A 27,885-nucleotide genomic window follows, 5' to 3' on the forward strand; every position below is an offset into this window, starting at 1 on the left:
GGTTTGATTTTTGAGCTTTAGGAATTTTTAGGTAGTTACAGAATACGACTGAGCTGCGCGTTACATGCATGTTATGTCCTTTTTCATTCACGTTTCTATATTTTTTTTGTGTTTCCATATTTTTTGTGTTTCCTTCTTTGCTCCGGACTATATTTTATGTAATGTTCTCTATATAAGTGTTAGAAAACATTACAGGAGGATCAGTAATTTCTTGTTCCAGCTAGGGTTTTACAATGTCGGCAAAAATAGTTAAAAAACAAATTTCAAAACTTACGACCAGTATTAACGAATTATTAAGCGCTCGAATCACAACTGCTACTAGTTTTGAAACATCAAACGCCAATAAGTTTGCTACAAAGATTGATTATCTCACCGAACGTTTACAAGATTTGAAAACGCTGCTGGGTGTGCAACAAGTACCAAATCATGCTGAAACGTTGAGGTCATCTGTAAGTTTTTGATGTTTTTTTTATTTGTTAGGGTTTTTTCTTAATTTCTTAGAATCAATCTATATATATTATTTCCTCATGTTTCAACAGACAAACAATGAAGAACAACAACAACAAGAAGAAAAACAAATTGTAACACCGAACGAAGTATAGGGAAGAATTAACTACGACAAACTCGTTGATGAATTTGGTTGTCAAAGATTAGACGAAACCCTTATTGACCGACTCGAACGGGTTACAAAACGCCCCGCTCATGTCCTTCTGCGGCGCGGCAAATTCTTTGCTCATAGGGATCTTAATTTGATTCTTGATGCATATGAGAAAGGGGACAAATATTATCTTTATACTGAAAGAGGACCATCATCTGAAGCCTTGCATTTGGGACATCTCATCCCCTTTTTGTTTACAAAGTAAGCCTTTTCATATAATATATATATATATCCTTTTTCATATATATATCCTCATCTGTTAACAAAGTTATATATGTAAATATATGAGATGTGATCTTTGGTTTTGTACTGGTGTTGCAGATATTTACAGGATGCATTCAAAGTCCCCCTCGTGATACAACTAACAGATGATGCGAAGTACGTCTATAAGAATCTTTCAGTAGAAGAGACCAAGAGACTTGCTCGTGAAAATGCCAAGGACATCATTGCATGCGGCTTTGATATTTCAAGAACCTTCATTTTCTCAGATTTTGGTTATGTCGGTGGAGGATTCTACGAAAATGCGATCAAAGTTTTAGGTAACACCACAGGCAATCAGATGCATGGAACATTTGGTATCACTCTTGCAGATCCTTCTGCGAAGTTCATTTTTCCAGGTCTGCAGGCAGCTCCATCCTTCCCGGGTTAGTTCCCTCATTTGTTCACGGGCAAAGAAAAGTTACGCTGCTTGATTCCTTGTGCGATTTTCCAGGATCCGTATTTCAGAATTACACGAGATGTTGCTCCTAAGCTTGGATATCAGAAGCCTGCTTTGATCGAGTCTTCTTTCTTACCTGCTCTCCACGGGGACTCGGGGAAAATGTCTGCTAGTATTCCGAATTCTGCTGCATATGTTACTGACTCGGCTGAAAACATTAAAAGCAAGGTAAACAAGGCTCACACTGGTGGAGGGGACTCGTTAGAGAAACAACAAGAACGTGGTGCAAATTTGGATAAAGATATACCATTCAAGTATCTAGAATTTTTTGTGGAATACGATGCTGAGCTTGAACATATAAAACAGGCATATGGACAAGTATTCGCAGATTTCTATTTGCTTGAGTAAATATCAAATTGAGAGATTGAGATATTAACTCTTTGAGATACTTTTACCGAGATTGAGTCTGACTGTCTAGTTGATTCTCTAGAAAGTGTTTCGGAGTTAGTCCATACAAATTGCTAAGCGAAATATTGGGTGGTGTTGTTAGACCCCCGCTTTTTCACGAGATGATCAAGCACAACAAAATAAAAATAGCGAAAAAAAATAAGCTAACCAAAACGGAAACTAACCCTCGCTTGCAAAATCAAAACGGACAAAAAATCGAAACGCAGTCACTGAGATAAACAAAAATCAAAAGGATAATCAATCAAGAACCCAAAACTACGTAAAGATAAATTTACCATAAAGCACAATCAGCTACCGCTGCCGAAATGAAAATAAGAACACGCGATAAGACTGAATCTAAAAGGAACAGTGAACAAAAGAAACAGAGAAAAAACGCAGAGATGTGACAGCAGAGAAAAATAAGAACAGGAATTAGGGTTTTTCAAAGAAATTGCTTTATTTGTTTTTTTGACCGGCCTGCTAAAACCATAGGATATTAAAGCCTCTGAACAACTGGGAATACAAAAGAAAACAAATGGATGAAAACCTACATCCTAATCTCCGTTTTGCACCTCCGCAGTAGTAACTTCATAAGAGAAATGGAAAAAAAAAGATGTTTTAGGGGAAGATGGAAACGAAGAAGCAGAGACCTAGGGTTGTGAATAGTAAGTAACAATCTTGGCGAGTGATAGTCCGGTATTCATCGCAGAAAAAATTTCAAATCCTCGATTTCTATTGGTCGTGGGCCAAGAACTCTAAAATTCAAGCTTTTGACCTAACTTTCGATGTGAGGCCACCAATTTGTACTCAAATTATATATACAATCGCATACCACCTACCTAGATCTTTATAAGATGTGATACGCATACAATCCACACGAATCATTCACCTCTCCTTCTTCCCCTTCTTCCCTGAATTTTATAAACCCTAAAAACTTATGAGGCCTCATAACTGCATCATCCATCCAAGATCAACTTGATTAATAGACAAGCGTGATCTTCCAAAATTCCTGTTGATCATTTAGTGGCTAATTTAGGTGATTGATCACCCAAATTAGCCAATTTCAGTTGATGCTATGTATGTATATTTTTAGGGATTATTAGTTTCACCACTTTTGTCTTTCAACCAAAACTAAACCACATATCAAAACATTAACTTAAAAAGCCTAAAACAAATCTCTCTTGTTCTGCATGTCTTCCTCTCTTGCATGGCAGAACATCATCATTCTTTCATGTTCTTCCTCCTACGTCTATTATCGGTGATACAACTAGTAGCAGCGGCACAAGAACTAAAAGAACCGTCGACAAAGGAGGGTGGTAGTCATTTCGATTTGCTTACAAAGGTTTGCGAAAAGAAGGAGTTTGAAAACGTGACGAATTTTGTAGTGAATTTCAACGAAGCTAATAACATTCTTATAAGGGAGAACTTTTTTGCTCCAAAAGCAGGGCAAACATCGACTGGGAAAGAACCCTACAAAATATATTTAATGGCCGCATGTTATGAAGACCTCTCAGAGGATCAATGCAATAGTTGCTACATTCAAGCTCGTTACCATCTCCCAACCTGCTTCCCACGGGCAGGTGGCCTTGTTCATCTAGGTGGTTGCTTCCTTAGAGCTGCTAATTACAATTTCTTCCATGAATTTCTGTCTCCCATGGATGTAACGGTACATATACTACCTACTGCTTAAATCCCTCACATTTTAATTTTAAATCATGTCCTGTAATATATGCATATCCCCAGGTAACTCCATGCGCTTATAGTCCTTATTCCTTGGATCACTAGGCTTGAATGCATCAAGGCTAGACAAAACCCCTAGGTCTTGCTGTAAACTAAGTACATCTAAATAACCTATGCTTTTAACACTCAGTATTGATTGTTTGGTTGTTTTAAACCGGCAACAATCTTATGTTCTTAGGACAGATATATAAGTGATGCATTAAAACGATTACCTAATACATTTACTAGGTTATTATTATTAATAACAAATAGATTAACGATCTTGGTTTGGTTCTCCTTCATTTGGCATTGGACAAAAATAATAAAAGATTTGTGGACCGACACTGAAAGATGACAAATCCCGCAAAGAATCAATTAAAAGAATGGTGTATGACACGGTTAAGAATTTCAAGAAGGCAAATGGGGAAGCTTACACAGAAGATGAGTACACATGGCCACTGTTCTGGGGTTCACCCCTTTATGTCCAAGCTAACTGCTGGAAGACCTTGGACAAGTTTTCATGTGCCTCTTGCCTTGATAAGTCTGCCTCAACTATCGTTTCTTGTCTTCCTGCTACTGAAGCTTGGGATCTCAGAGCCGGTTGTATGATTCACTACTCTGACTATCCATTTTTTAGAGAAGGGAAATCATCAAGAAGCTCTGTTCGTAGTAAGTTATCTTAATTATAATCTGCTATCAAATTCCTGCAATCCTGCTAATGTCACTTTGTTTCCAAGAGACTCGGTCAATTTTGAAGTAACAATATACACTGACTAATTTCAATTTTATCTTGGCAAGTATGAAGAGCATAAGCTAAAAATCATGCATATCATAAAGTCTACTTCCATGGAATATGCTGTCCTTCACACCCTATAGGCACTCTGTCATTTCTTACTCTCAGGAACTAGTAAAACTGAAGATGTTTCATGGAGTTTGTTGCTTGTGTCTGGTTGATGACAGCTTAATTATGCTAGATTAATCTTCGTTAGTATTGGAGTTTGCTCCAGAAGTCAGAATATATTTTTTGCTACCTTATACAGCCTTTCATTATATCACTTCCTCTAAAATTGGGGCAAAATGTCACAAAGCATCAATTTTTAATTAATGAAATTTTTTACTTCAAGTTAGAATTCTGACTTTGTTCGTCCTTTTTTTTCATGATTCTTTGCGTAGATACGACTATAACGTATATCGAGATTGTTCTTGGTGCTACTATGGTTTGTGCATTCGCTATTTGTATTGGAATCTTCGCGGGGAAATTCGTATATGATCGAAAAAACAGACAACAAGCTACAATGATAGCAGGAGCTGATGGAGATCAATCACTGTTCAAGAGGAGTTTGAAATTCAAGTACTCAACTATAGAGAAAGCAACTCACTACTTTAGTGAAGCAAACAAACTTGGTCAAGGAGGTTTTGGTGAAGTATTTAAGGTACTTAAAGTGATTCATAAAACAAATCCAACCTATTTATTTATTTCTTAGGTATTTATACAGTTGTGTGTGTGTCAAGTAGGGAACTTTAGCTGATGGTAGAGAAATTGCCGTAAAACGTCTTTACGTAAGCCCTACTAACAGAAGTGAGGAGATATTCAATGAGATGAATGTGATCAGTCATTGTCACCACAAGAATTTGGTTCGGTTCCTTGGTTGCAGCATTACAACTCTAGATAGCATTCTTGTATACGAATTCGTTCCGAACAAAAGCCTCAACTTGTTCCTATTTGGTAATTTCAAAGTATTGTTCAAGCAACGCTCATGAAATTAGTACTTGACTCGAGATTAGTTAATCTATTTCCAACTCTCACTCGTATACTTTGCTTACACATCTCATTTGTGTGAGATGATCTGTATGAGCAAGCGTGAGCGAAGTGGGAGAATAATTGAGTTTTGTGACTGTAACCCCTCCCTTCTATTCATTATAATGCGAGGTTTTGGCAAATAGATAAGCTGATTAGTGTTACCTGACGTTTCTTTTCGTGTTAGTAAAACAGATAATGAAAAGAAGACAGAATTAGATTGGAAGAAGAGGTTTGGAATCATAAAAGGAACTGCAGATGGCCTAGCATATCTTCATGAAGATTGTCAAATTGTTATTGTTCATAGAGATATCAAGGCGAGCAACATCTTATTAGACCTCCGATTTAGACCCAAAATTGCTGACTTCGGTCTAGCCAGATTTTGTGCAGATGATACAGGAAATCCCAAGGGTATAGTCATTGCTGGCACATTGTAAGTACCTAACTGTTAGCATGGTGTCAGAGCTTATGCAACTGCATTCAACATGAGAACAATTGCATACATTATTGAATCATTGCTTGTTTCTGTTTGTTTTTTTTTCCTTTTGACAAGTGGGTATATGTCCCCGGAGTACCTGACTCATGGACAATTAACAGAAAAGGTTGATGTTTATAGTTATGGAGTTATAGTCCTCGAAATAGTCACTGGTATCCAGAGTAACCATTTCACTGCAGATGAATCGCTCGAAACATTAGTAACTTGGGTATGTCATTTCTCATTACTCTTAATCAGAAAACTAGGCAACTACATTCTGTCTCGCTAAATCATCATTATTAGCTATTCTCTTGTTATACAGACATGGAAGCATTACAAGACGAATAAAGTGTCAGACATAATAGACGAAAGTATCGAAATAGTAGAAGATCATGAGGAAGTGAAAAGGGTAGTACAAGTGGGTCTGTTGTGCACACAAGAAGCAGCAGCATTAAGGCCAACCATGAAAGAAGTAATACAAATGCTGAGGCAAACTGATCAACCACTTCCGGAACCTTCTAAACCTCCTTTCTTTGACGAAACTTTTGGAAGCGCCAAAAACGCCAACTTTTTATACGGGTCAAGTCACGGTCACAGTCATCATCACGAAAATGTTCCTGATTTTTGTAAATCTCATCATAGTAGTACCAAACAGCGCCACTAGTTAAATTAGGTTCTTTTTTTCCCTTTCTTTTGGTATAAAACAGTCTCATTCGTGCATTAGACATTTCACAAATTTACGACTAGGTAAACATATCGCTACTAACTGCCCCATCAACAGCACCAGATGTTGATTGTCCATTGAAAACATTTTCTTTTTAGATCAAAATCAACATCCTCGGCTATAAAGAAACTCGCGAAAGTGAAGAAAGACTCGTGTCCATTACAAGCTCATGCATTGTTGTCCCTCTTTATTTTTGCCTTTGTTTTTTCTTCATTCCATTTGAAGAAAGAACCATGTCCAGTACAAGCTCACACATTGTTCTCCCTCTTTATTTTTGCCTTTGTTTTTCTTCTTTCCACGCAGAATTATAGCAACGATTCACGCTAAAAAAGATCTAGTCCTAGAAATTTATTTGGCGTCCCATTTTCGTAAATTAAATTTCCAGAAATGCTAGCCCAGATAACTCTCCCGCAAGGTGGCCAAGTAAGAGAATAACTTTACGGTTTCTAATATGGAGGGAGGATCCGCTCACACTTCTATTCCCAGATTATCTCACGTTAAGAGCACCATTTTTAATATGGAGGGAGGATCCACTCACACTTCTATTCCCAGATTATCTCACGTTAAGAGCACCATTTTTTTTTAGTGAAATTTAACAATAATTATTGACAGCATAATTTTCCGTAAAAAATCTCGTGCCCAAATGTTTTCTTACGTGGTTGGATCAATGCTATATTTTAGGTACGTCAATTTTGAAGTTTCTTTTTTGCTTTATACATCTGTAAATCTAAACCGTTGATGTGGTTGGTCAAATCGACATTAAAAACATGATTAACTCAAAAACCATAATTATTTCATGATCATCATCTCCTTCGGATCCAAAAAACATCACTATTGTAATGAATATCGGATGTAAATTGGAATTAATGAAACTCAATTAGTTACAGAAATAGGGAGGTAGCTCTATTTATTACACTGTAGAAAGAGAGAAAGGAAAGAGAGACGACCACTAGACAACCTGTGTTCATTCATAGACAGACACGTGGACTAAAAAGGACACACAATAATGACCAAATATAAACTGAATGTAAACCAGAACACAACAATTATCCCCGCTCAAGCTAAATTTGCCTGTAAGGAGTGACTTTCAGCTTGCTCCTAAGGAAAGAAAATCTTGGACCTGTAAAACCTTTAGTGAAGACATCTGCCACCTGATCAAGTGTTGACAAGTAGGTAACTACGAGTCTACGACGTCTTATTTTAAACCAACTCTCTTACAAAGTGATAATTAATAGCAAAATGTTTCATCCTAATATGAAAAATTGGATTTGAAGATGGTGAAACTGCACTTAAGTTATCACAGGAAGTCGTTGGTGGAGAAGCCAGAAAAATATGTAGATCCTTTAGCAATTGACATACCCAAACTGCAACAATATTAGCTAAACATATGTATTCTGCTTCAGTTGAGCTCCTAAAAACACCATTTTGTCTCTTACTAGACCAGGAGATAGGATTAGTTCCAAGAAATATGCTGATTCCCCTGGAGACCTCCTAGTATCAATGTAATTTGCCCAATCAGCATCACTGAACTCACAAATAACCAACATTCTTTTATAAAATAGTAATCCATAGTCAAGAGTATGTTTAATATATCTTAGGATCCTTTTGGATGCAATAAGATGCAGATGTGCAGGTAATTGCATATATAAGCATACTTGATTGACATCAAAACCAATATCAGGTCTAGTCCAAGTTAAGTACCACAAAGCACCAACTAGTAATCAATATCCACTGGCATCTGATAAAACAACACCATCATCCTTAGACATCTGTCAAACAGGAGAAATTGGAGTTGTACATGGTTTGCACTAAACATATTGTATTTCTCTAGTTAGTCAAGTTCATACTTAGTCTGACTAATTAAGAAAGAGATCCTGGTTTGACATCTGATAAGATAACAACCATCAAATTGAATTTTTTTTCCAACTCTATTGCACCATTCGAGCCGACACATTTGCTCCACATCAAATGCGTTTTGGCCATTTTGTCGGTTTCGATAGCCTTCAGCAAGTGCAGCATCAAACAACTTCACATCCTTGTTGATTATTCCGAAGCGATGACACAATCCATTTGCATTTCGATTATTGAGGTTCAATGTTTCTTCTTGAAATCTCTGAAATATGCGGCTCCATACAATCTCTTGATGTTGATGTTGTCCATCATTGACCATATCTTGCATAACAAAAACATAATGCCTGCAAATGCATTCTCGAACTCGAACTGACATATTGGATTTGTGAAGTGAACGAATGGAGATTGAAAAAATGGTGTGAGTTGAAATGAAATTTGATATCGTATTTATAGGGCTGATGAAATTATGACCGTTAGATGAGATGATCCCAGTGTCGAGTCTAGACCGCTGGCGGTGGAAACTACACCTAACGGTCGAAACAGTTTCGACCGCTCGGTGGAAACTTTACCTAGCCTGGCTAAGTGGAAAATTTGTCACTTAGCCAGGCAAGTTTGCTTGTTTTCCAACTCCATAGTGGGTGCAAAACTAGCAAATCAATTGATTTGAACACCCAAAGGAACCGCCCTAAGAATAATCCGGTTGACTGCCACGTACACTTCCATGTGTTTCTCCATTATACTTCACTCCAACTATAAATACCCACTAGATTTGTGCCCGTGCTACGCATCGGGCATTTTTCTTCTTTTTATAGCTTGGTGTACGCGGGGCTTTTTCGGCCCCGTGGTGATGTGCATTTTTGATTTGGTGTGCGCCAGTTGCCCCGTCCCATGGAAATGTATTTTTGATTTGGTGCTGCCCAAGTGTGGTGAATTTTTAATTTGGTGTGTGCGAGGCTTCGTCCCACGCCAATAAGCTCTTTTCTTGAAATTTTTAGTAACCGTATATCCGTAGCGATGCAAAAATATATAAACCATTTTTTTTTTGGAACGTTTATCAATTATTTTATTTTATTTTTGAAGTTTTACTAGTGCTTACAAACCAGTTTTCCATTTTCTTGTCTGTTTCTCTGAATAACCGATTTTTTTTTTTTTCTGAAAATATTGTCGTGTTTAAATCTAATGGAACATAATGTTACATAGAAAGGTTTTAGGAGCAAAAGATTCTGCCTCAAGCTCCTAGCAATCCTAGTTGCTTATTTTTCGAAACTCTTTGAGTTGATGTTGATTATAGGCTGCCATGATTTTGACGGAAACTGTTCTGTAGGATAATTTTCTGAATAAATTAGTTTCCTTTCTAACACGAATTCCACACTAACACAATTTCCTCAATTAAGCTGGAAACAAATAATTTCCTATCATCGGAACAATTGTGAAAGTCTGATTTCCTTATTGACGTAATATTGTGTGTCCTAATTAAAAAAGAATACCTTAAACAAAGCAGGTAATGGTTGAAAGCTCACGCGTCATTGCAAATGGTATAAACATTGAACAACACTACTTTAGGGACAAATAAACCAAACGTGGTATAGCTAAACTATTCACCACCCAGCCAGATCCTTGAGATATGTATATTACTGAATTATTGATCCAGAGTATAAGTGTTTTAATTCCCTTTGCAAATAACTTGCACAAAGAAGATCAAATTAATAGTGAACGAAAATGAAAAAATAGTATCACAACAAAAAAAGGTTACCGAGATTTTATTCACTTAAACGCAAACAGCGATAAACCAATTTGAGAACTCTGAATACAAATATTATTTACTGCATCAACTACGTACTGCGTACAGCCACATAATTACCACATGGATGCCAACAACGGCCAATTTATCGATACCGCACTTCAATCAACTTGTCAGAGAGAACAGTAGGAGGTCGTCCACATTGAACCTCCTCCTACGCAAAGACTATGTCACTTTTATTGTCTACATCACCATCTCAGTCAGCAGTGGTATTCTCTCCCTTCAATTTGACAACAAAAATCACTCTTTTATCAACTTCACGTACATGTTTCAATCCCAAAAGAATTTCTGTTGAAAAAAAAAACAGTTGCTTCGCAAAGAAAATCATTAGTTGCATTGTCTAGAACATAGGATTAGTAAGTAACCTAAGGGACAATGAACTGAAGTTTCTTTAAGCATATGACCCACTGCTATTCCTAAGTTATGAGCATCAAAAACATCTCTAGCATCAAAAGGTGGAGGCTAATTTTGTATGAAACCTCCATGCCCATTATGTTCTCCTCTTCTTGCTATTTTTGGTCATTAATACACTATTTTCAATTACTTTTACTACTTTGTAGGACTCACAGAGTGAAAGAGTTGTTTTTGGTGTCTGCAAGTTGAGATACTAAAAGTTGTTGAGATTATCCAAAACTTAAAATTTTCACAACTGACTTCTAACAATAAGAAAATGTATTTGCAGTGGATTACTCATCATAATATCTGCAAATTCACTCTAAGACCACAAAGTAATTATTCGAATTAACATAAATTATAGTTTAAATAACACTTACTGTGCCAATATATAGTCGACAAATTCAAATATCCATTGATAAGAATAAGTAGATATGTAAGGAATTGGATTAGGCGAACACAACAGAACCACAAACAGTCGATTGAAGATCGTAAGAAGAAGGAATGCCAGCTCCAGTCATTCACTCTCTGTAAAACCAGAAGACATAAATTAGTATTGATCTGACAAAAAGAAAATCAGAGCGACTACCGTTGGATCGGAAGATGTATCCTTTAAATTTACAATGAACAACAAAACCAATTATGGGAAACCTAATGGAACTGTTTTGCAGTTTTCTTATCTCTTGGGAAGTTCTAAAAACAACTTTTATAAAATTAATTGGATACATACAGTACCAAGAGTATACATGGTAATGGTACCTTTCTTTTATGTCAAGCACCTCACTTGATTTTTTCAGTTGAATCTGTTAGCGCCAATGGTTGATTAACTCAAACTGCAATCTGATAACTAAGGAAACAAAACTAAGACCAAGAAAATGAAGAAGTGAAAAAACAATTTCTAATTAATAACATGCACATGATTCCAATGTATTATCCAGTCAGTACACTCTCAATTAAATTACACTAAAATAGGCTAATCCAATGAGCTATATATTGTATCTATTAGTCAGTACACTCTCATCAAAAAGAGTTAGTTAAGACTTGGTTATGGTGTTAATTAAACCACTATCCATGGTTTTTAATAGAGATGGGAAATCAATAAGATTACAGTCCAACCTGGGATTCAAGCCAAATTGACGAAGAAGAGCATACCTGTCCTCAAATATCTCGGTATTTTGCATCTATCACGACTTTGCCACTACCGAAAAATGGTGAATGGTCTAGTGCAGATCCAGCATTCCTAAGCGGAGAACAATAACCTTCAAACCAAATACCAATACCAATGACCCTAAGTAGAATAGAAAATTTTATATCTTAAATATTTTGAACTCCTCTAAAGTTTAGAAGTCTCTTACATTTTAAAATGTACCCGACATCTATCATTGGTGGTTCCGTTGCTGTGTAATCGTCCAATTCCAAGTCTTCAATACCACTATCCATGGTTCTTGACACTGTCTTTTACAGTGACGTCCTTATATTCAAATATCTCTAGATCTTTACAGTTTTCCACAGTTCCATTATCATTGTATGTAAGTGTGCAGCAACATCAATAGTCCTGCACTTTACCGATCAAAAAAAAAGAAAAGAAAAAGACATCAATAGTCCTGCAAGTAGCATATATATATAAATCTCTCATGCATGGCTAATTAAATAGGACATTTTAGGTGTAAATTAGAGTTGTAGAAAATAGTGAACTAACCAATAGAAGGAAAATAAATGGAGAACTTAATAACAAATGACTATAAACCGACTGCACCCGATACAAATTCTTACTTCTTAGATTTAGTAACACCAACATCAACAGAAAACAGAGAGACCTGAATTTTTAGATTCATTGATTGTGATTCTTTCTAACTCTTCTCCACAATATTGGATCTTCAATTGCGGAAACCCCAACTGTCAAAATACCACATCCTTGCAATTGGATTTGCAAATAGTTACGCTATCTCCTATAACAATTCCCAGCAGCCCTAAAGATTTCAACAAATTCATTGACACCAGGACTAAAATGATTATTGATAAAAAAAATAAACACTGCACTCAAATAATTACTAAAGAAATCAAATACACACCAACAGGCAACAAAAAAATACAGAGTTTCAAAACCCTGGAATTACAAGCCCAGATAGTAAATTTTGGGTTTGTCTCAAAAACCAAAATTCAAAATTTAGGTTTTTTCCTGTAGGGGAAATTGAATTGTACCTGAATTACTATTTGTTATTTTTATCAAAAACAACAAATCAAAAATCTAAATCTAAGTTTTTTTCCTGAAATTGAATTATACCTGAAGAATTTGAAGTAAAAGAGATTTGCTCGAACGATCCTCAAGGAAAAGGTTTATTTGCATCAACCTGTAAAAAATATCCAGAAGCTTAGAGATGCTTTATTGATGATGGAGATTCTCTAAGATTTTTGTAAAATCTCTGTTATCATCCACAACGAATATTGTTTTGCTTTCTCAATTTTATTAAAATCTTGGTGGATTGGAACACATCTAAGAATTTGTGTAAAATCTCTTCTTAGATTTAGTACAACAAACCGATGGTATGTTCCCTGGTTTCTCCGCAAAGTTTTTATTTTGAAACGATTTTTTTTTTTTTTTTGGTGTCAACGATTTCCTTTTTAAAAGGATTTAGTTTTTAAGAGTTTCATGCATCAAGAATTCACTTTTTTTTTTAAAACTAGTCATAAAAATCCAAGGTGATCAAACTTGTGTCCATTCAAATGTTGGGATCCATTAAAACTTCATCGTAAATAAAATGATACAAAAACGCCAAATTTTTAAAAATTGATACAAAAACCCAAATTTTTAAATTTTTTTATGATGAAACCAACATTTAAATTAGGGGTTTTTGTATTAGTTTTGTTTTCATGGGGTTTTTGTGTTACTTTTGTTTTGATGGATTTTTTGTGGAATGGTGACACCTCTGGGGTTATAACTCGCGGACCGAATTATAGGTGTAAACACGGTTTAAGGTTTGGACGTGAGTTTTGTCCACCCTTACTAAAGTACAGTTAAGTATAGGTGTAAACACGGTGTAACTAAATAATTCAAACTTAAATTCTAACATAAGTATTGTTTACCTACTTTTTTTAACACCATTACTAACAAACAGTTAAGTATTTATCCAAATTGTAATCAAATTTTAATTATTACAACCAATGGAGTTACGTCAAGTGTCCTCACCATAATTTCAATATTAAAAAAATTCTTTCTAGGCCAATAGAAAAACGTGGGTTATATCACCATTTAACGTGTCAGCTTTATGTTATACCCATCGGAATGTACGAACAGAAACAAGTAAGAAGTAAGAAATAAGAAATACAGAAGGAGGTTTCGTTCCCATATTTTCCCCATTTCAATCTTCTCAGTTTACTTGGCTAGTTGTCTAATTTGTATACAACTTGAGTTAACGTTTCAGGTAATAAAACATTTCTGTTTAATTCTTTATTGATATATATTGTCCCCAAGTTTTGTCTATCGGTTTAGGTGTTTCTAAAATTTTGATTTTGCCTCTTTTTTTGTATGTGGATAATCTTTGATCGATTAGTCTGAGAGATTAGCCTTAGGCTTTGATTTGTGTTAGATTCAGTGAAATCCGATGTGTCTTGGGGATTTTTGATGAATCTGAGGATATGGTGGATTTGGCTAGTAGATTGATTTGTTCATGATTGATGGATTTGGCTAGTGGATTTTTGATGAATTTGTTCATGATTGATTTTTTTAGGCACTGTTACATTATCTGATTCGGGTATTAGTATGTGTGCATAGTAGATTTGGCTGATGTGTATATCTGTGTTGACCAGTTTCATTGTAGAGATAGAAATATGTATAGTTGAAAATGTGATTTGAACTAATTGAGGCATAAGTGACCTAGGTTGTGAATTATATAGTACATTTACGGATTAGTGTTCTTATAAGATAGATAATAATGTTGTCGTGCTTTCATAGTTTCATTATGGTTCCAATTTTTATCTTGAAATGAACTAGTTCCATCAGAATATAAGCTGGCAATACCCGTGCTCCATTATTAGGATTCCCTGAACAAGGATCTCATTTTCGTGATCCATCTAGAGCTTCTCTTGTCTTTAATTTACTACTTGTGAAGACTTTCATCATTTTGGCGCGTTTTGGCGCGCATTTTGAAGTGAGAAACAGCCGAGCTATTTGATGAATTGTTCCATTAGTGTTGTTGGTCAATATTTTCAGTACTTCAAATGTGCAAGTATCCACTAACATCTAGCCTATGTCATGATTTTTTTTTTGTAATCAGTTTGTAATCAGAACCTGGACACCTATGAGTTAATTTGATGAATTGTTCCATTAGTGTGGTTGGTCATTATGTTTAATACTTCAAATGTGTTAGTATCCACTAACATCTAGTCCATGCCATGATCCTTTTTTTTTTTTTTTTTTTTTTTGTAATCAGTTTGTAATCAGAACCTAGGCAATCCTACAGAGTGCCTATGAATTAATGTAGTATGTTCAGTTATTTTGATATTAGTTATACAAGCTAACCTGCAAGCCCGCAAGCTTTACCCGTGTGACCCGTAACAAGCCAGCCCCGGCCCGCCCATTTGCCAACTCTAGGTCACTACTATACTGGTCCACAACCTTTGGTGAAATTTTCCTTGGAATTTTTGTAAATTTTATATTTTCATTTCTTGATTCCTGTCTTAATAACTGCGTTCTTGATTGAATTTGTTGCGTGAAAGCTGGTGTTGTACTCAGATTTGGCACACAATATCAATGCTTATATGCTGCAGACGTGCAACGCACGTGCACCCTACTTGTATAGATAGAGAAAGATATCTGACCCAATTTTGTGATTGCAGCTTGTTGTGGTATTGTTGTTGTTGGACAATGGTCAGGACTGCTATGAAAGACGCATCAAAGGAAGTTCAAACCCATGCGAGGCCAAAAGCTCGTAAGGAGAACATATTTGTCACGGTACGAATGAGACCTTTGACCAGAAAAGAACAAGGAGAAAATGAAGAGATTGCATGGCACTGTTCTGATGAGCATACCATTTTGCAGAAGCAATTGAAAAATAAACGGTCTATGGAGCCTTACACCTTTGGTATTACCTAAATGTAGAATAAAGAATACTTGTTATACTGTGTAAAGTAATGAAATCAGATTATAATTTTTTTTCCGGAATTCTGAATGCTGATATTTGGGTTTGCTTTTTTTGTATGAATGCCAGATCGAGCATTTGATATGCATTGTTCAAATCAGAGGGTTTATGAGGAGGGAGCCAAGGATGTTGCGTTATCTCCTCTTGCTGGAGTTAATGGTGAGAGATGTTCTTCTATTCACAGAATTGCCCCTACTTGTTTAGTGATTCAATAGTTTGCACATGTATGGATGCCTTAACTTTCAATCTGTTTCTTCCCGCAGCAACAATATTTGCATATGGACAAACATGTAGTGGCAAGACATACACAGTGAAGGGAATTACTGAAAGGCTGTCAATGATACAGAAGATCACATTAGAAAAGTAAATTTATTAGTACTTTGTTTTGCTGGAAGAAGCATTCCGATATTATTCAAACAGTTTTTACCGATTAACTTCAGTTTTTGGTTATGATTTTGTATCTGAAGGCGTCATCACATATTTGTGATATGTGCAGTCCCCGGAAAGATATTTTGTACTAAAGATTTCTGGCTTGGAGATTTATAACGAGAAGGTCAGTGATTTGTTCAATCCAGGTTCTACCAACCTTATACTTCAGGACCATCCGGAGGTATGTGCTTGCCATCATTTTACGAAGTTTTAAGGCTCCATTTGATTCATTTTTTGCCTTTTTTAAAAAAAAAAACTTTTTGACGTATTGGATATTTGGATTTGTTCTGTATGCTGTTATCTGATTGCAGAAAGGGACAAGTGTTCGAGATCTAGTTGAAAGAGTAGCGAAGGATTGCAATGAGTTGAGGAGTTTAATAGGTCAATGCGAAGGTATGCAATATCAGCTGGTTCACTTGTAAGGTGGTGCTGTTTTAAATTTGGATGTTCAACGTCATGGTATTTACCAGGATTTTTGTTTGCAGCTCATAGGAAAGTCGGAGAAACTGTGCTAAATTGCCAGAGCTCAAGGTCGCATCAGATTGTAAAGCTGGTGAGTCTGATTCTTTAGTTCATTGATTTTTGTGGATTGTCGACAAGTCTGAATATTGATTGAATTTGCCATCTTCATTCCATGCAATATCATTAGTGAATGAGAGATAGAGCATGTGATTTTTTTTTGTTAATCATCAGCGAACAATGTATGTTGACTTTTAAGTGATTCTGATGAGGCTAATCGAACCTATTTCTTTCAGACCATAGAGAGTCGAAGCCATGAGAATTCCACCCATGCAGAGTCATTCGTAGCAAGTCTGGTGTGTTACACTTCTTTTTCCTTGTATGAATGTGCGGGTTGGAGTTTATAAATGCTAATAGGGTTACTGGCTATGCTTGCAGAATCTTGTGGACCTCGCAGGAAGTGAGTTTGCAGAACAAGCAGAAACACGCGGTGTAAGACAGATAGAAAGGGGTCAACAGAAGCCTTTTGGCTTTAAAGTCAGCGATAAGAGCACTCAGGTTTAAATGAAAACAACTTTGATTCCTCTGAATGTGTTTCCGTTCTGACATACACAAATACTTAGTTTTTATCTGGGTTATACAGTGTTGGAGATCGTGTAAAATACCGAGATTCAAATCTTACACGATTGTTGAAACCTTCTCTCGGGGGGAATTCACGATCTGCTATTATATGTACCATAAGTCCTGCCTCGAGTCATTTGGAACAATCACGAAGCACACTCTCATTCGCGAGTAATGCAAAGAAAGTGAAAAACACTGCTGAAGTGAATGTGGTATGTATCCATCAACATGCAACAACCTACATCTGTTACATAACTTGTACCTCTGCCAGAGAAAAAATGAATCATGCTTGATTAAGTTTCGGGTGATAGAAACGCATGTGTTCTTTTCATCCCGTTGCCTTTCATTTCTGTCAGGTTGTTTCAGAGAAGCAACAGTTGAAGCAGTTGCAGGATAAAGTTGCTTCGCTTGAAGCGGATAACAGCAAGGTGTGGTGCTCAATCATTCAGTTCCAATTTTCCTCCAAGGCTAAAGGCCAATAGAAGTCAAGATCGTTATATATTTGCACGTAGTGCCTTAAATTCTAACACCGATTCTCTTCCTTGTACAGTTGACAACAGAGCTTGAATTAGAAAGAGCGAAGAAGAAAAAGAGAACTAGAAGGGCGTCTTTTGAACCTATTATTAGAAGTCCTGCAGTCTTCCCTGAAAATGAATCAGATTCTGAGGAGGATATCTGGTTGGAAAGAAAGAGAAGCGTACTGGCAAGGAATAGACAGTTCAAGAAGAAGAAGAGGAAGTGCAAATGCAATTGCTCTGCTAGTTCTAGATGTATGAACAAGAGGTGCTCATGTTTTATTGGAAATGATTCCTGTAGCACTGAATGTGTTATAGATTGTGCAAACTATTCTGATGGTGATTAGAATACTTTTATGTGGCATATAGAGAGTATGTGGCTGGTATTTTTTCTTTGTGGATGCGTTAAAGGGTAAGACCATAGACAGTTCTCAGATTGCGTGTGGAAACTTGTAAACGGGTATATGACTATCTCAACATTTCTATATTTCTTTATGGGTTGAGATTAGAACATATTCACAGTTTTAGTTTTGCAATTTTAACCAAATTAGTGCTCAATTTGACTAATAAGTTTATCCACCTAAGAAGTTGGCAAGGTGTGTTTCATTTTAGATCGCAAGGAACAAAATAAATGTTACAGAAGTTTGGGGAAAAACCACATGTCTATCTACCCTGCGCCAAATGTTTCGTTTCATTGTAAATTGGTGCAGGTTTTTCCATATGTTTATGCTTTGGTTTTTCTCTCAGATCGCAATTTCAAAAGACATTCAAGACAAAGTTCAACGTTCATATATAGTTTTTTTAAGCAGAAAATGCAAATCCAAATTGGGTTGTTCACATTGTTGCTATTATCGAATATTTGCTTCTAACATATACAGCGTTTGTCCTATCGGTGAGTAAACTCAGTTCTATCTCCGATATCCTTATTATTTTAGTACTTCCATGGTGCTGGTGCATCATACATTTTCGTAGTCAGAATTCACAAAGCCATCAAAGAAATTTAAGTGGATAAGCATAATAATAATAATAACTCCTAGTAGATGATGGTGGTTCTGACTGCAGAAGGTGGAAGCTATGTGAATCGGGTGGAAGCTAAGTGACTATATATGTACTCAAAGTGAATCATCATCATTACAGAAAAATACTACCTAGAGTTAAAAAAAAAAATTCTTTTGGATAGCTGTTGGACACCTTGAATATGTTGTAGGTGAAAGGATTTCGCCTGCCTGGTAGATGTGTCATTGAATATGTTTCCAATGATCACATGCTACTTCATCGCAAGCATGCACATAAAGTTTGGATGTTGTAGATGCCCAAGGAAAACTGGGCATGGGATTTTCCTAACACAGTGATGGATGTTGCCAAGTGTTGTGCGTGAAAGGTTTTTCAGAATTGGGAATTTATATTTGGCGATTAATACCGGCAGCTATATGGAAGGAAGGAGTAAAAGGGCATTTGAATGGGCGGTCGTCAGGTCAAGCATGGTCATTCACGGTTGACCAAAAGACCTTTAATTCTGGAAGAATAGGTCCCAAACCAATGTTCTGGTCAAAATCTGGGTATTTAATTTCCACAAACTAAAATGCCGATCTGTCTTTCTTTTCCACCAACCTCTTATTTAAAAAAGGACAGAGGAAAAACGAAGGATTGGAATGATTAACACCATGAAAAAATGACAAAGAAAAATTAATTAGATAATCCAATTAGATTAACAGATGTATACAACTTTTGCTCCAGTCTAACACTCTAACCCCATCCCCATGGGTTAGATTTTGAGTTTTCAACATCATCTACTTGAGAAAACCTGATAAACTAAAAATCATACTGTATAGAGGGTTTCAAATTCAGTCAAACATTTCTGTAGAAACATCTCCTTTGTTTCATTTTCTTCTGGTTGTTCTGTTTGCAAGTGCAGTGAGGACATCTTTCTCTCAACCTTCTTTTTTGTTGGCTGAGTTGAGTTGGTTGGTGCACCCCATTGTCAAACGTCAAATCTATTTTTCTAAATTAATACTAATAAGTATTATTCTAAATAAACAAACTAGCTACCTTTTCAAACAAACATAAAGAAGGAAAAAAAACACTTAGCCACCAATATAAACATTTTAATAGATTTATGCATCACATTTCATTTCTTAGAAAATCATGTTTTTAAATTACTAGATTTTTTCTTAATTTCTTTCTTTTTCTCTCTTTCCATGCATGAGAGAAAGAGAAAGAGAAAAAGAAAGGAAGAAAGATCATCCCATCAACAACTCCCATTATTACCCGATTCAAACAAACAAGCACAAAAAGGTTGAAAAGAAAATAAGAGAGAAATGGGTTAAAGAAGAATATTAGGAGGAAATTCAACCGACAATATCCTTCGATTACTCCATTCTTAATTTCTCTTCATTGAAATCAACAGAGAAGCAGAAGAAGAATTTGGGTTTGGGTTTGGAAAACATATTCAATCAAGATCAAGAAGAAGAAATTGGTTTCGGAGGAAAAAAGTCCCCAACACAGGTATTAAATTCATCAATATGTCTAATTTAGCCTCATCATCAAATACCCGCCAGTTTCTTCTCATCATCATATTCATATTATTCTCATTTTTCATCTCTATATCATACTCAGACTCAAGAATTCAAGAAGCTAGTTTAAATTGTAGTACAGCAAAGTATCCACCAGCATTAACCAATACATTGATAACAACTTTTACTGCAGTAATGGAAGGATTATTAGGACAAGTAACTAATCAGAACTGGGGTTCATATCATCAAGGAAACAATCCACCCATATATGCATTAGCCAATTGTATGAAAGATCTTTCAAATACTGAATGTCTTCTTTGTTTTGCTGAGAGTCGAACAAGGCTACCCCGTTGTATACCTTCAGTATCAGGACGAGTTTATTTAGATGGTTGTTTCTTACGTTATGATAATTATAGTTTCTTTGGAGAAGCTGTGGACAAGAAGCATGATAAGGCTGTTTGCGGGAAACCATTTGCGAGTATAGTGAAACAAGACTACTCAAAACTGGAGTTTACGCAAAGCGTTATTCAACTTATTCATAATGTAACCAGAATTGCAATTGAGAACGACGGGTTTGGTGTTTCTGATATTAAAAGTGGTCTTGCAACCGTGTACTCAATGGCACAGTGTTGGAAACCCTTGTCGAGTCATAAGTGTAAAGAATGTTTAGATGAAGCCGCGCATGAAATTAGAAATTGTACGCCCAGCATTGAAGGGAGAAGTTTGAATGCTGGGTGTTATTTGAGGTACTCAACAACTAAGTTTTACAGCACCGTCGCTGAAAATATGAACGATACAGGTAATTTTTACGGTTTTATGTTGTTCTTCTTGATAATGTCAGAAATGGTAACGTCATGTCCTTCCACAAGGTTGTTTTTTTAGCTTATTTTTATCTTTCCAGGGTTCTCACATATAGGAGTTACCGTTGCGATTGCGTTAGCAGCTTCAGCCTTTTCTTTGCTATGTCTATTTGGTGCTTGTCTAGGCTACAAAAGACTAGAGGTTTTGAGAATAGGTAGATTTCCTAATGCAGCAACATTCTTACTTCATTCCTATGATAAAATTGGTTTTCTAGTTGCTTCCATTCACAAATGTTCTTTTTCCTTGTTCTGATAAGACCGATGTTCCTTTGTCATGTTATAGAACGTAATAATCTCGGGCGGCTTTCATCTGCTGTTAGCAAGTCTAATCTGAATTTCAAATATGAAACACTTGAAAAGGCAACAGAGTTTTTCGATCCATCGAGGAAATTAGGACAAGGTGGAGCTGGTTCAGTGTTCAGGGTACTTGAGCATTACTGTTGCCACTTTTGTTTTCTCTATTTCATCTTCTTCATCTTCTAAGAATTTATAGCATATTTGTGAATCAGGGGACTCTGCCGGATGGGAGGATTGTTGCTGTGAAGAGATTGTTTTTTAATACTAGACAATGGGTTGATGAGTTTTTCAATGAGGTCAACTTGATAAGCGGAATTAGACACAAGAACCTTGTACAGCTATTGGGATGTAGTATTGAAGGACCTGAAAGTCTTCTGGTCTATGAATATGTAGCAAACAAAAGTCTTGATCAAGTCATTTTTGGTAAGTCATTAATTGAATGCACATTTCATTATCTCCAGGTTTACATTCCTTCTCCACCCAGTTTTTTGACATCAAATCAATGGAGGAAATTTGGTAGACTGGCACATTTCTGATAATCAAATTAGATGTTCACTCTTGCATTTGATGCGATCTTTTCATGTTAGCTGAAAGTATGTGAATATTTGTGCAAAACATCTATACGCCTCTGTACTATATTCCTCTCATACTTTCACCTTTAAAGAAATGGATCCTTGTATTCAGATAAGAACGCAACCCAAACTTTAACATGGCAGCAGCGGTTTGATATTGTCGTCGGTACTGCCGAGGGGTTAGCATATCTTCACGGAGGTACTCAAACTAGGATAATACACAGGGATATCAAATGCAGCAACATTCTCCTCGATGAGAATTTAACAGCAAAGATAGCAGACTTCGGACTTGCTCGATGCTTCGCAGCCGACAAAACACATCTCAGTACAGGAATCGCTGGAACACTGTAAGGGAGTTTATTCATTTAGTTTGTCTGTCATGTTGACTTCACTAGTCTCGCGAGTTGTCTTTACGTAACCTGGTCATTTTTTCTTGTGGTTCGATGTATAATAACAATTCATTCACCGTGGGCAACTTTTGCTTAGTTTTTGTTAATTGTAACTTGCTTTGGTTGCAGTGGTTACATGGCTCCTGAGTATCTTGTTCGAGGACAACTAACAGAGAAAGCAGACGTATATAGTTTCGGTGTTCTGGTTCTTGAGATTATATGTGGAAAGAAGAACAATGTTTTCATGCAGGAGTCGGGTTCCATCTTACAGAAAGTAAGCCTATATCTCTCTTCCTCATGAAGTTCGGATGAGGATTCGAAGCAATCCTAACTTGTACTTTTTGTTCATTTACAAATGTTAGGTTTACAAACATTACAAGGGCAACACATTGACCAATTCGGTAGACCCTTCCCTTGAAGGTAATTTTCCTGAAAAAGAAGCATCCGACGTACTTCAAGTTGGCCTATTATGTACACAAGCTTCTGTTGCGTTAAGACCATCCATGTCTGATGTGGTTAAAATGCTTACTGATAAAGACTTTCCTGTTCCTCTGCCGAAACAACCTCCATTTTTAAACGCTAGTGTGATGGATCCAGATGCCTCTCCTATTTCCTTTGGTATGTCTAGTAAGTCTTCTACTCTTACTAATTCAACATCCTTCAAATCTTCTAGCTCATCAAGTGCATTTGCCCTTCATGATCCTGCATCAATGGGAACATCTACTTCGCAATGGAGAAAGATTTAGTTGAGCAACCAATAATATAAAGAGAATCGCAGAAATCTTTCCTATCCATTTTTCGCCTTCCTGTTTTAGTAATTCATTTTTGAGGTTTGAGAGATGGGTTGCAAATCCTTGAGACATGTAATTGTACGCTCATCCTTGGATCGATATTGTAAGATTGCATAATATTAGAATCTGGGCGTAGAAATTAGAAAAGATGACAGATAGAGACTGCTAGGCAAACTTACAATTTCAAAAGAGAAAAATGTGGTTGACATTCTGTACACCACATTGTGACATTGGATTCATGTCTCCCTTTATTGTAGATATATACTGTAATGCTTCTTTGAATATCAATAGTCAACTAAGTTAACTGAATGTCATGTGTCCCCATTTATGTTCTCCATTGTTCAATATATATGGAAATGTGTTTGGGGTAGGTAAATGAACTGATTCTTGCTGATCAGAGACTGATTCGTTGTAAACTAGATTAGTGGTGGTATTTTAAGCAAACCATTGTTTCAATAAGACTGTCAATTCATAACTATGTTAATGCTAATCTATCAGATTCATTTCAGTAAGGACCAAATGGCCTTTGTTGTATAATATGTACTGTTCATCAAACTCAACTACATACAATAAATGCACAACCAGCCTAGTAATAATATCACTCCCGTCCTCGCATGACTTGTGCTATTTGCAATTTCTCCATCAGCACATGCTGAGCTTTAAAAGGATTTCTCGTTGAAGCTTCAACATTGTTGACATACTTCCACATAATGAAACCCATCAAGATCAGGAAAGCTCGGGAATTGAATAAATATTGCATGGATAATGACCAGAATCCCGAGTCAACCAAAAACCAACCTAGTGACTTGATGAGTATGCATTATAAGTCTATGGATTAGGTAACAAAAAAGTTGAAGATGTTTTAGAGCAGGTCATCTGGCTTCAACTAAGCTGTGTCATTCCCAGAAGATCCAGTGTAGGAATTGGCCTGGGATTTGCAAGTCTCATTTGAAGTGAATGACTTTGGTAAGCTACTAGAACTGAGAAATGGTGGCTGTGTTGGCTGAGGTATGTCATAGTTTTCAGTGAGCATTTTCACCACCATTGACATTACTGGACGCAATTCTGCAGAGGCTTGTGTACAGAGAAGCCCTATTTGGAGTACCCTAGAAGCCTGATCAGCTAGAAACCTACCATCCAGAGCTGAATCAACTTCGTCGCGTAATATCCCTGTACCATAATTGTTCCAAACCTGAACACAAGAAAGTTGTCAGACAAGTTTACAAGCTGATTTTTAGCTTTCAAATGATAAAAGTGCAATGTCTATAGCAAGAAAGTAACTCATTACCATCTGTAAAATGGAATACGAATCTTCAGAGAACGAATTGCTTCTCCTCCCGCAGACAACTTCGATAACAAGCACACCAAAACTATAAACATCTGCTTTCTCAGTTAACTTCCCGCAGACAACATACTCAGGAGCCATGTAACCTCTGCCAAGTGTGAAATTACTCATAAAACATGTAAGCATTTGGAACACTGAATCCAAATGAAGTATGACGGGTCAATTTTGGTGAAGAGGTGAGAATGAACTCAACATGGAAACTTCACTCTCACAATGATCTGAAATTTCCTAAGTAGTGCGGATATCTTCCACACGGGCCTAGCTAAAACAGGCAGAGACAATAATCTAAATAGCACATAAATGAAATGAAGCCTGAACTCACAATGTTCCTGCTATGACAGTGCTGACGTGAGTCTTATCTTCTGGGAAAAGTCTAGCAAGCCCAAAATCAGCAATTTTTGCCACAAAATTGTCATCTAGCAATACATTGCTCAACTTAATGTCTCTGTGTATAATCCTCAAAGTTGACTCTTCATGTAGATAAGCTAGACCCTGCGCTGTTCCCACAATAACATTGTATCTTTCCTCCCAGCTTAGCGGCCGACTGTTATGTCTATCTGCATCAAAGGTAGAATTTCTAACCAAATGATCATACAAAGAAAAAAATTATTTGATGAGAAAATGGATTCACAAAAGGCTTTAACATAGAGGATATCTTTTACCAAAAATGTGTTCCTGGAGACTTTTGTTTGGAACGTATTCATAAACAAGAAGGCTTTCGGGGCCAGTTATGCTGCAGCCCAGCAGCTTAACAAGGTTTTTGTGATGGACCTCGCTGATCAAATTAACTTCATTAAAGAACTGATCCACCCATTGCCTCGTGTTAAAGAATAACCTCTTTACAGCAACAACCTTCCCATCTGGCAATGTTCCCTATTCACAATGGAAAGAAAGCCATCCAGTTGAGACTCTACTGATAACCAAGAAATAGAACAGTCCCTATGAGTGACAGACTGGGTAAGTAGAACTTACTCTAAACACTGAACCGGATCCTCCCTGACCAAGTTTATTAGAGCTGTTAAAGTAATTTGTGGCTCGTTCAAGTGTCTCGTATTTGAAGTTGAGTTCAGATCTATATATAGTGGCTGCTAGGACGCCAAGTTGCTTTCTCTCTGAAAGTAGATGTCGGCATAAATGACAAGAATTGTGGAAATACATGAAAGACATAGAAAATTTGAGTGTATCGTGGATTTGAATGAAAGTACTCTCCTACCTCTTTGCAAGTTTGCTCTTGCCAAAGAAAACACCAGCTGCAACGATCATCAGAAACGCCAAAACAGAAGAAATGACTGCTAGTATAACAGCTAAACGACGCCTTCCTAATCACCATTTGAGAATTACTTTTCATCAGGTTCAGATTCAGAAATTATGTTATATGAATCTAAGAATCAGAACTTGGTAACACTGTAGCTCTCAACTAACAAATCAATACTACAACGTCAATGGATAATCGACTGCTTGACATATTAGTTTTCAAGCAATACACGTTGATCGTTGATGGAAAGAGAAATTCAAATAAAAAGTTGTGCTAAACACAACTCAAGGTACAATAAAACCGAAAAACGCCAACATTTTCACATCAACTACATTATCAAGTATCTTTCAATCTAAAAGATCCAAGGACCTAATGTAACCTCAAATATTCCAGATTAATGAAAATCCCCAAACACACTTCATATTTTCCTTGATTATTTCATCTCCAGAGACTAGGGAGGTGACGTTTGACAAACTACAATACCTACATTATGCCGGATAAAACTCCATCGTTGAGGAGAAAGAAACACAAAAGGAACACACACAGAGATCAACTATCATTACCTTTTCTTGACCATGAGGACTCAAACTAGTAACCTCAACTATCAATCACCATTGCTTCAATACCAAATTTTAATGCTTTAGATATCGAAATATAATCATCACTAAACACATTAAGAAGTTACAAAAAAGGTGATATATAGAATTTACCTCCACTTCCACTTGCGGATGGGGACGCCGTTGAATTGTTATAAAACTTCTGTGGCGAATAGCGCAAATAACATCCAGCATTCAAGACCCTTCCTTCCTCCTTAGGAAGACATGAAGTTATAGCCACGGTAGCATTTTCCAAACACTTTCTACAAGAAGTTTCATTCACGAATGTCCAACACTGCACTAATCCATAGACACTAACATTCCTTCTCTTGAGAACCCCTACATGAAAGCCATTGTTGTTTTGAGCTTCAACACTCAAATTCCTGACCAATTCGACAGTATTCTCCTTGTAAACACTCAAATTCCCACCACCATAATCATTTATAGCACAAACAGTTTTATCTCCAAGACTCATAGCTTCGCCAAAGAAACTATAATCATCGTATCTCAAATAACACCCATCATAATAATTTCTACCACTCTAGTTGCCAACTGAAAAGGGAGACATCTAAGTATCTGCGTTTTACATTGAGCAAAACACATATCACAATCATTTTGTGATAAGTCTTTCATAGATTCACAAAATGCATATACTGTATTGTCTCCTGTACCATTAATAGTTCTTGCATATGTTTGAGATGCTATTTGAGGTGTAACTGAATCCATAGCTGATAAGAAGTTGGAAATGAATATTTGCCTGTTAGGATCTGTAGCTGTTCGGTTAGTGCAAATGAGAGCTGCTGGTGTAGCTCTTGGATCTGACTATGATGAGTTTGTATAGAAACATAGCAAGTAGAACATAACAAAGAATAGAAAATCAAAAAGTGAAGAAGAAGACATGTTTTTTATACACAAAGAAAGAGATGATATTTTGACAAGAGATTAAATGGGTTTACAGAAAATTCTCACTTAGAGTTTTCCATGGGTTGAAAAATGAGAAAGAACGAAGAAATGATGATGATGGTGGTGGAGGAGATAATAAGATAAAAATCAGAGTCTTGTTGTCTGATGAGGATGTTTGCTTTACTTGTTTCATTTCTCCTCCTCTTGGTGTTGTTTGCTTTCAAAGAGGGGGTCGGTCAAAAGTGGGGTAGGTGTAATCAGACACTAACAAGTCAATGGAAGAATTTGGTGTGAGAAGAAAATAAGGAGGATATCAGAAAATATGAGAACAAAGAAACAAGGTGATCAATTTGAGAGTCGAATCGTCTTTACAAAGAGTGTACATTACCTTCTTTCGAGTTGGCTGATATTTGACGGTGTTAATACATTTTCTCTTCTGGACAACGTTAGTTAGATCTTGACCGTGTCATCATACGCTGGGAAACGGGAAGGGAGAGAGAGACTTGCTTCGGAGAATATCGGATGAGGTTGAGTTTAAGAAGAAAGAAGACAAAACAAACGGCTGATGTATTTATATCTCAATCAACCTATGGAATTTGGGTAGAAGTTGAAAATTTAAAGAGGGAGGATCCATGAACACTCTTAGATGGACAAAGTCAGATAAGATTTGTACCATTT

At 36.4% G+C, this 27,885-nt stretch overlaps 2 protein-coding genes, 2 long non-coding RNA genes and 2 pseudogenes across 17 annotated transcripts; 4 read left to right on the forward strand and 2 right to left on the reverse strand.

The window, feature by feature from the left end:
- The first annotated feature begins 233 nt into the window (after nucleotides 1-233).
- Nucleotides 234-2,306, forward strand: LOC113315290 (annotated as a pseudogene).
- A 307-nt stretch (nucleotides 2,307-2,613) lies between these two features.
- Nucleotides 2,614-6,491, forward strand: LOC113316868 (putative cysteine-rich receptor-like protein kinase 43). The gene is made up of 7 exons (XM_026565025.1): nucleotides 2,614-3,429; nucleotides 3,812-4,151; nucleotides 4,656-4,915; nucleotides 4,998-5,208; nucleotides 5,476-5,713; nucleotides 5,834-5,984; nucleotides 6,078-6,491. Exons 1-7 carry the CDS (start codon nucleotides 2,971-2,973, stop codon nucleotides 6,417-6,419), a joined length of 2,001 nt encoding a protein of 666 aa, XP_026420810.1. The 5' UTR covers nucleotides 2,614-2,970; the 3' UTR covers nucleotides 6,420-6,491.
- A 3,572-nt stretch (nucleotides 6,492-10,063) lies between these two features.
- LOC113318831 lies at nucleotides 10,064-13,163 on the reverse strand. 10 transcript variants are annotated; one of them, XR_003344877.1, is made up of 5 exons: nucleotides 12,809-13,162; nucleotides 12,342-12,494; nucleotides 11,880-12,079; nucleotides 11,284-11,783; nucleotides 10,064-11,052 (listed from the first exon to the last, which is right to left on the reverse strand). It is a non-coding gene; the product is annotated as an uncharacterized LOC113318831 (long non-coding RNA). The 10 variants fall into 10 exon arrangements; XR_003344880.1 differs by having other exon boundaries at nucleotides 11,880-12,084; XR_003344879.1 differs by having other exon boundaries at nucleotides 12,298-12,494.
- Nucleotides 13,164-13,798: 635 nt separating this feature from the next.
- LOC113318917 lies at nucleotides 13,799-18,297 on the forward strand. Of its 4 annotated transcripts, none has more exons than XR_003344957.1 (12): nucleotides 13,799-13,946; nucleotides 15,361-15,618; nucleotides 15,732-15,821; nucleotides 15,926-16,025; nucleotides 16,159-16,272; nucleotides 16,403-16,484; nucleotides 16,577-16,644; nucleotides 16,847-16,906; nucleotides 16,989-17,108; nucleotides 17,194-17,383; nucleotides 17,528-17,599; nucleotides 17,722-18,297. It is a non-coding gene; the product is annotated as an uncharacterized LOC113318917 (long non-coding RNA). The 4 variants fall into 4 exon arrangements; XR_003344956.1 differs by having other exon boundaries at nucleotides 15,361-15,605; nucleotides 16,130-16,272; XR_003344958.1 differs by having other exon boundaries at nucleotides 15,361-15,605; nucleotides 17,483-17,599.
- A 1,155-nt stretch (nucleotides 18,298-19,452) lies between these two features.
- LOC113318950 (cysteine-rich receptor-like protein kinase 42) lies at nucleotides 19,453-23,415 on the forward strand. Of its 2 annotated transcripts, XM_026567244.1 has the most exons (8): nucleotides 19,453-20,191; nucleotides 20,393-20,998; nucleotides 21,101-21,214; nucleotides 21,343-21,482; nucleotides 21,569-21,779; nucleotides 22,041-22,275; nucleotides 22,447-22,591; nucleotides 22,680-23,415. In XM_026567244.1, the coding sequence occupies exons 2-8, from the start codon at nucleotides 20,395-20,397 to the stop codon at nucleotides 23,061-23,063; spliced, it is 1,833 nt and encodes a 610-aa protein (XP_026423029.1). In that variant the 5' UTR covers nucleotides 19,453-20,191; nucleotides 20,393-20,394; the 3' UTR covers nucleotides 23,064-23,415. The 2 variants fall into 2 exon arrangements, with proteins under 2 accessions (XP_026423029.1, XP_026423028.1); XM_026567243.1 differs by having other exon boundaries at nucleotides 19,453-20,998.
- Nucleotides 23,416-23,576: 161 nt separating this feature from the next.
- LOC113318951 lies at nucleotides 23,577-27,383 on the reverse strand (annotated as a pseudogene).
- Between the last annotated feature and the right edge of the window lie 502 nt (nucleotides 27,384-27,885).

The sequence above is a fragment of the Papaver somniferum genome, chromosome 10 (assembly GCF_003573695.1).
Source record: "Papaver somniferum cultivar HN1 chromosome 10, ASM357369v1, whole genome shotgun sequence".
Classification (NCBI taxonomy): domain Eukaryota; kingdom Viridiplantae; phylum Streptophyta; class Magnoliopsida; order Ranunculales; family Papaveraceae; genus Papaver; species Papaver somniferum.

Bases quoted from the DNA above. Each gene is read 5' to 3' on its own strand.
- LOC113318950 (XM_026567243.1), top strand. From the start codon at position 20,209: ATGTCTAATTTAGCCTCATCATCAAATACCCGCCAGTTTCTTCTCATC. The intron at 20,999-21,100 runs GTAATTTTTACG...TTATCTTTCCAG, and splicing joins TGAAAATATGAACGATACAG to GGTTCTCACATATAGGAGTT. The intron at 21,780-22,040 runs GTAAGTCATTAA...CCTTGTATTCAG, and splicing joins TCTTGATCAAGTCATTTTTG to ATAAGAACGCAACCCAAACT.
- LOC113316868 (XM_026565025.1), top strand. From the start codon at position 2,971: ATGGCAGAACATCATCATTCTTTCATGTTCTTCCTCCTACGTCTATTA. The intron at 4,916-4,997 runs GTACTTAAAGTG...TGTGTCAAGTAG, and splicing joins GTTTTGGTGAAGTATTTAAG to GGAACTTTAGCTGATGGTAG. The intron at 5,985-6,077 runs GTATGTCATTTC...CTTGTTATACAG, and splicing joins TCGAAACATTAGTAACTTGG to ACATGGAAGCATTACAAGAC.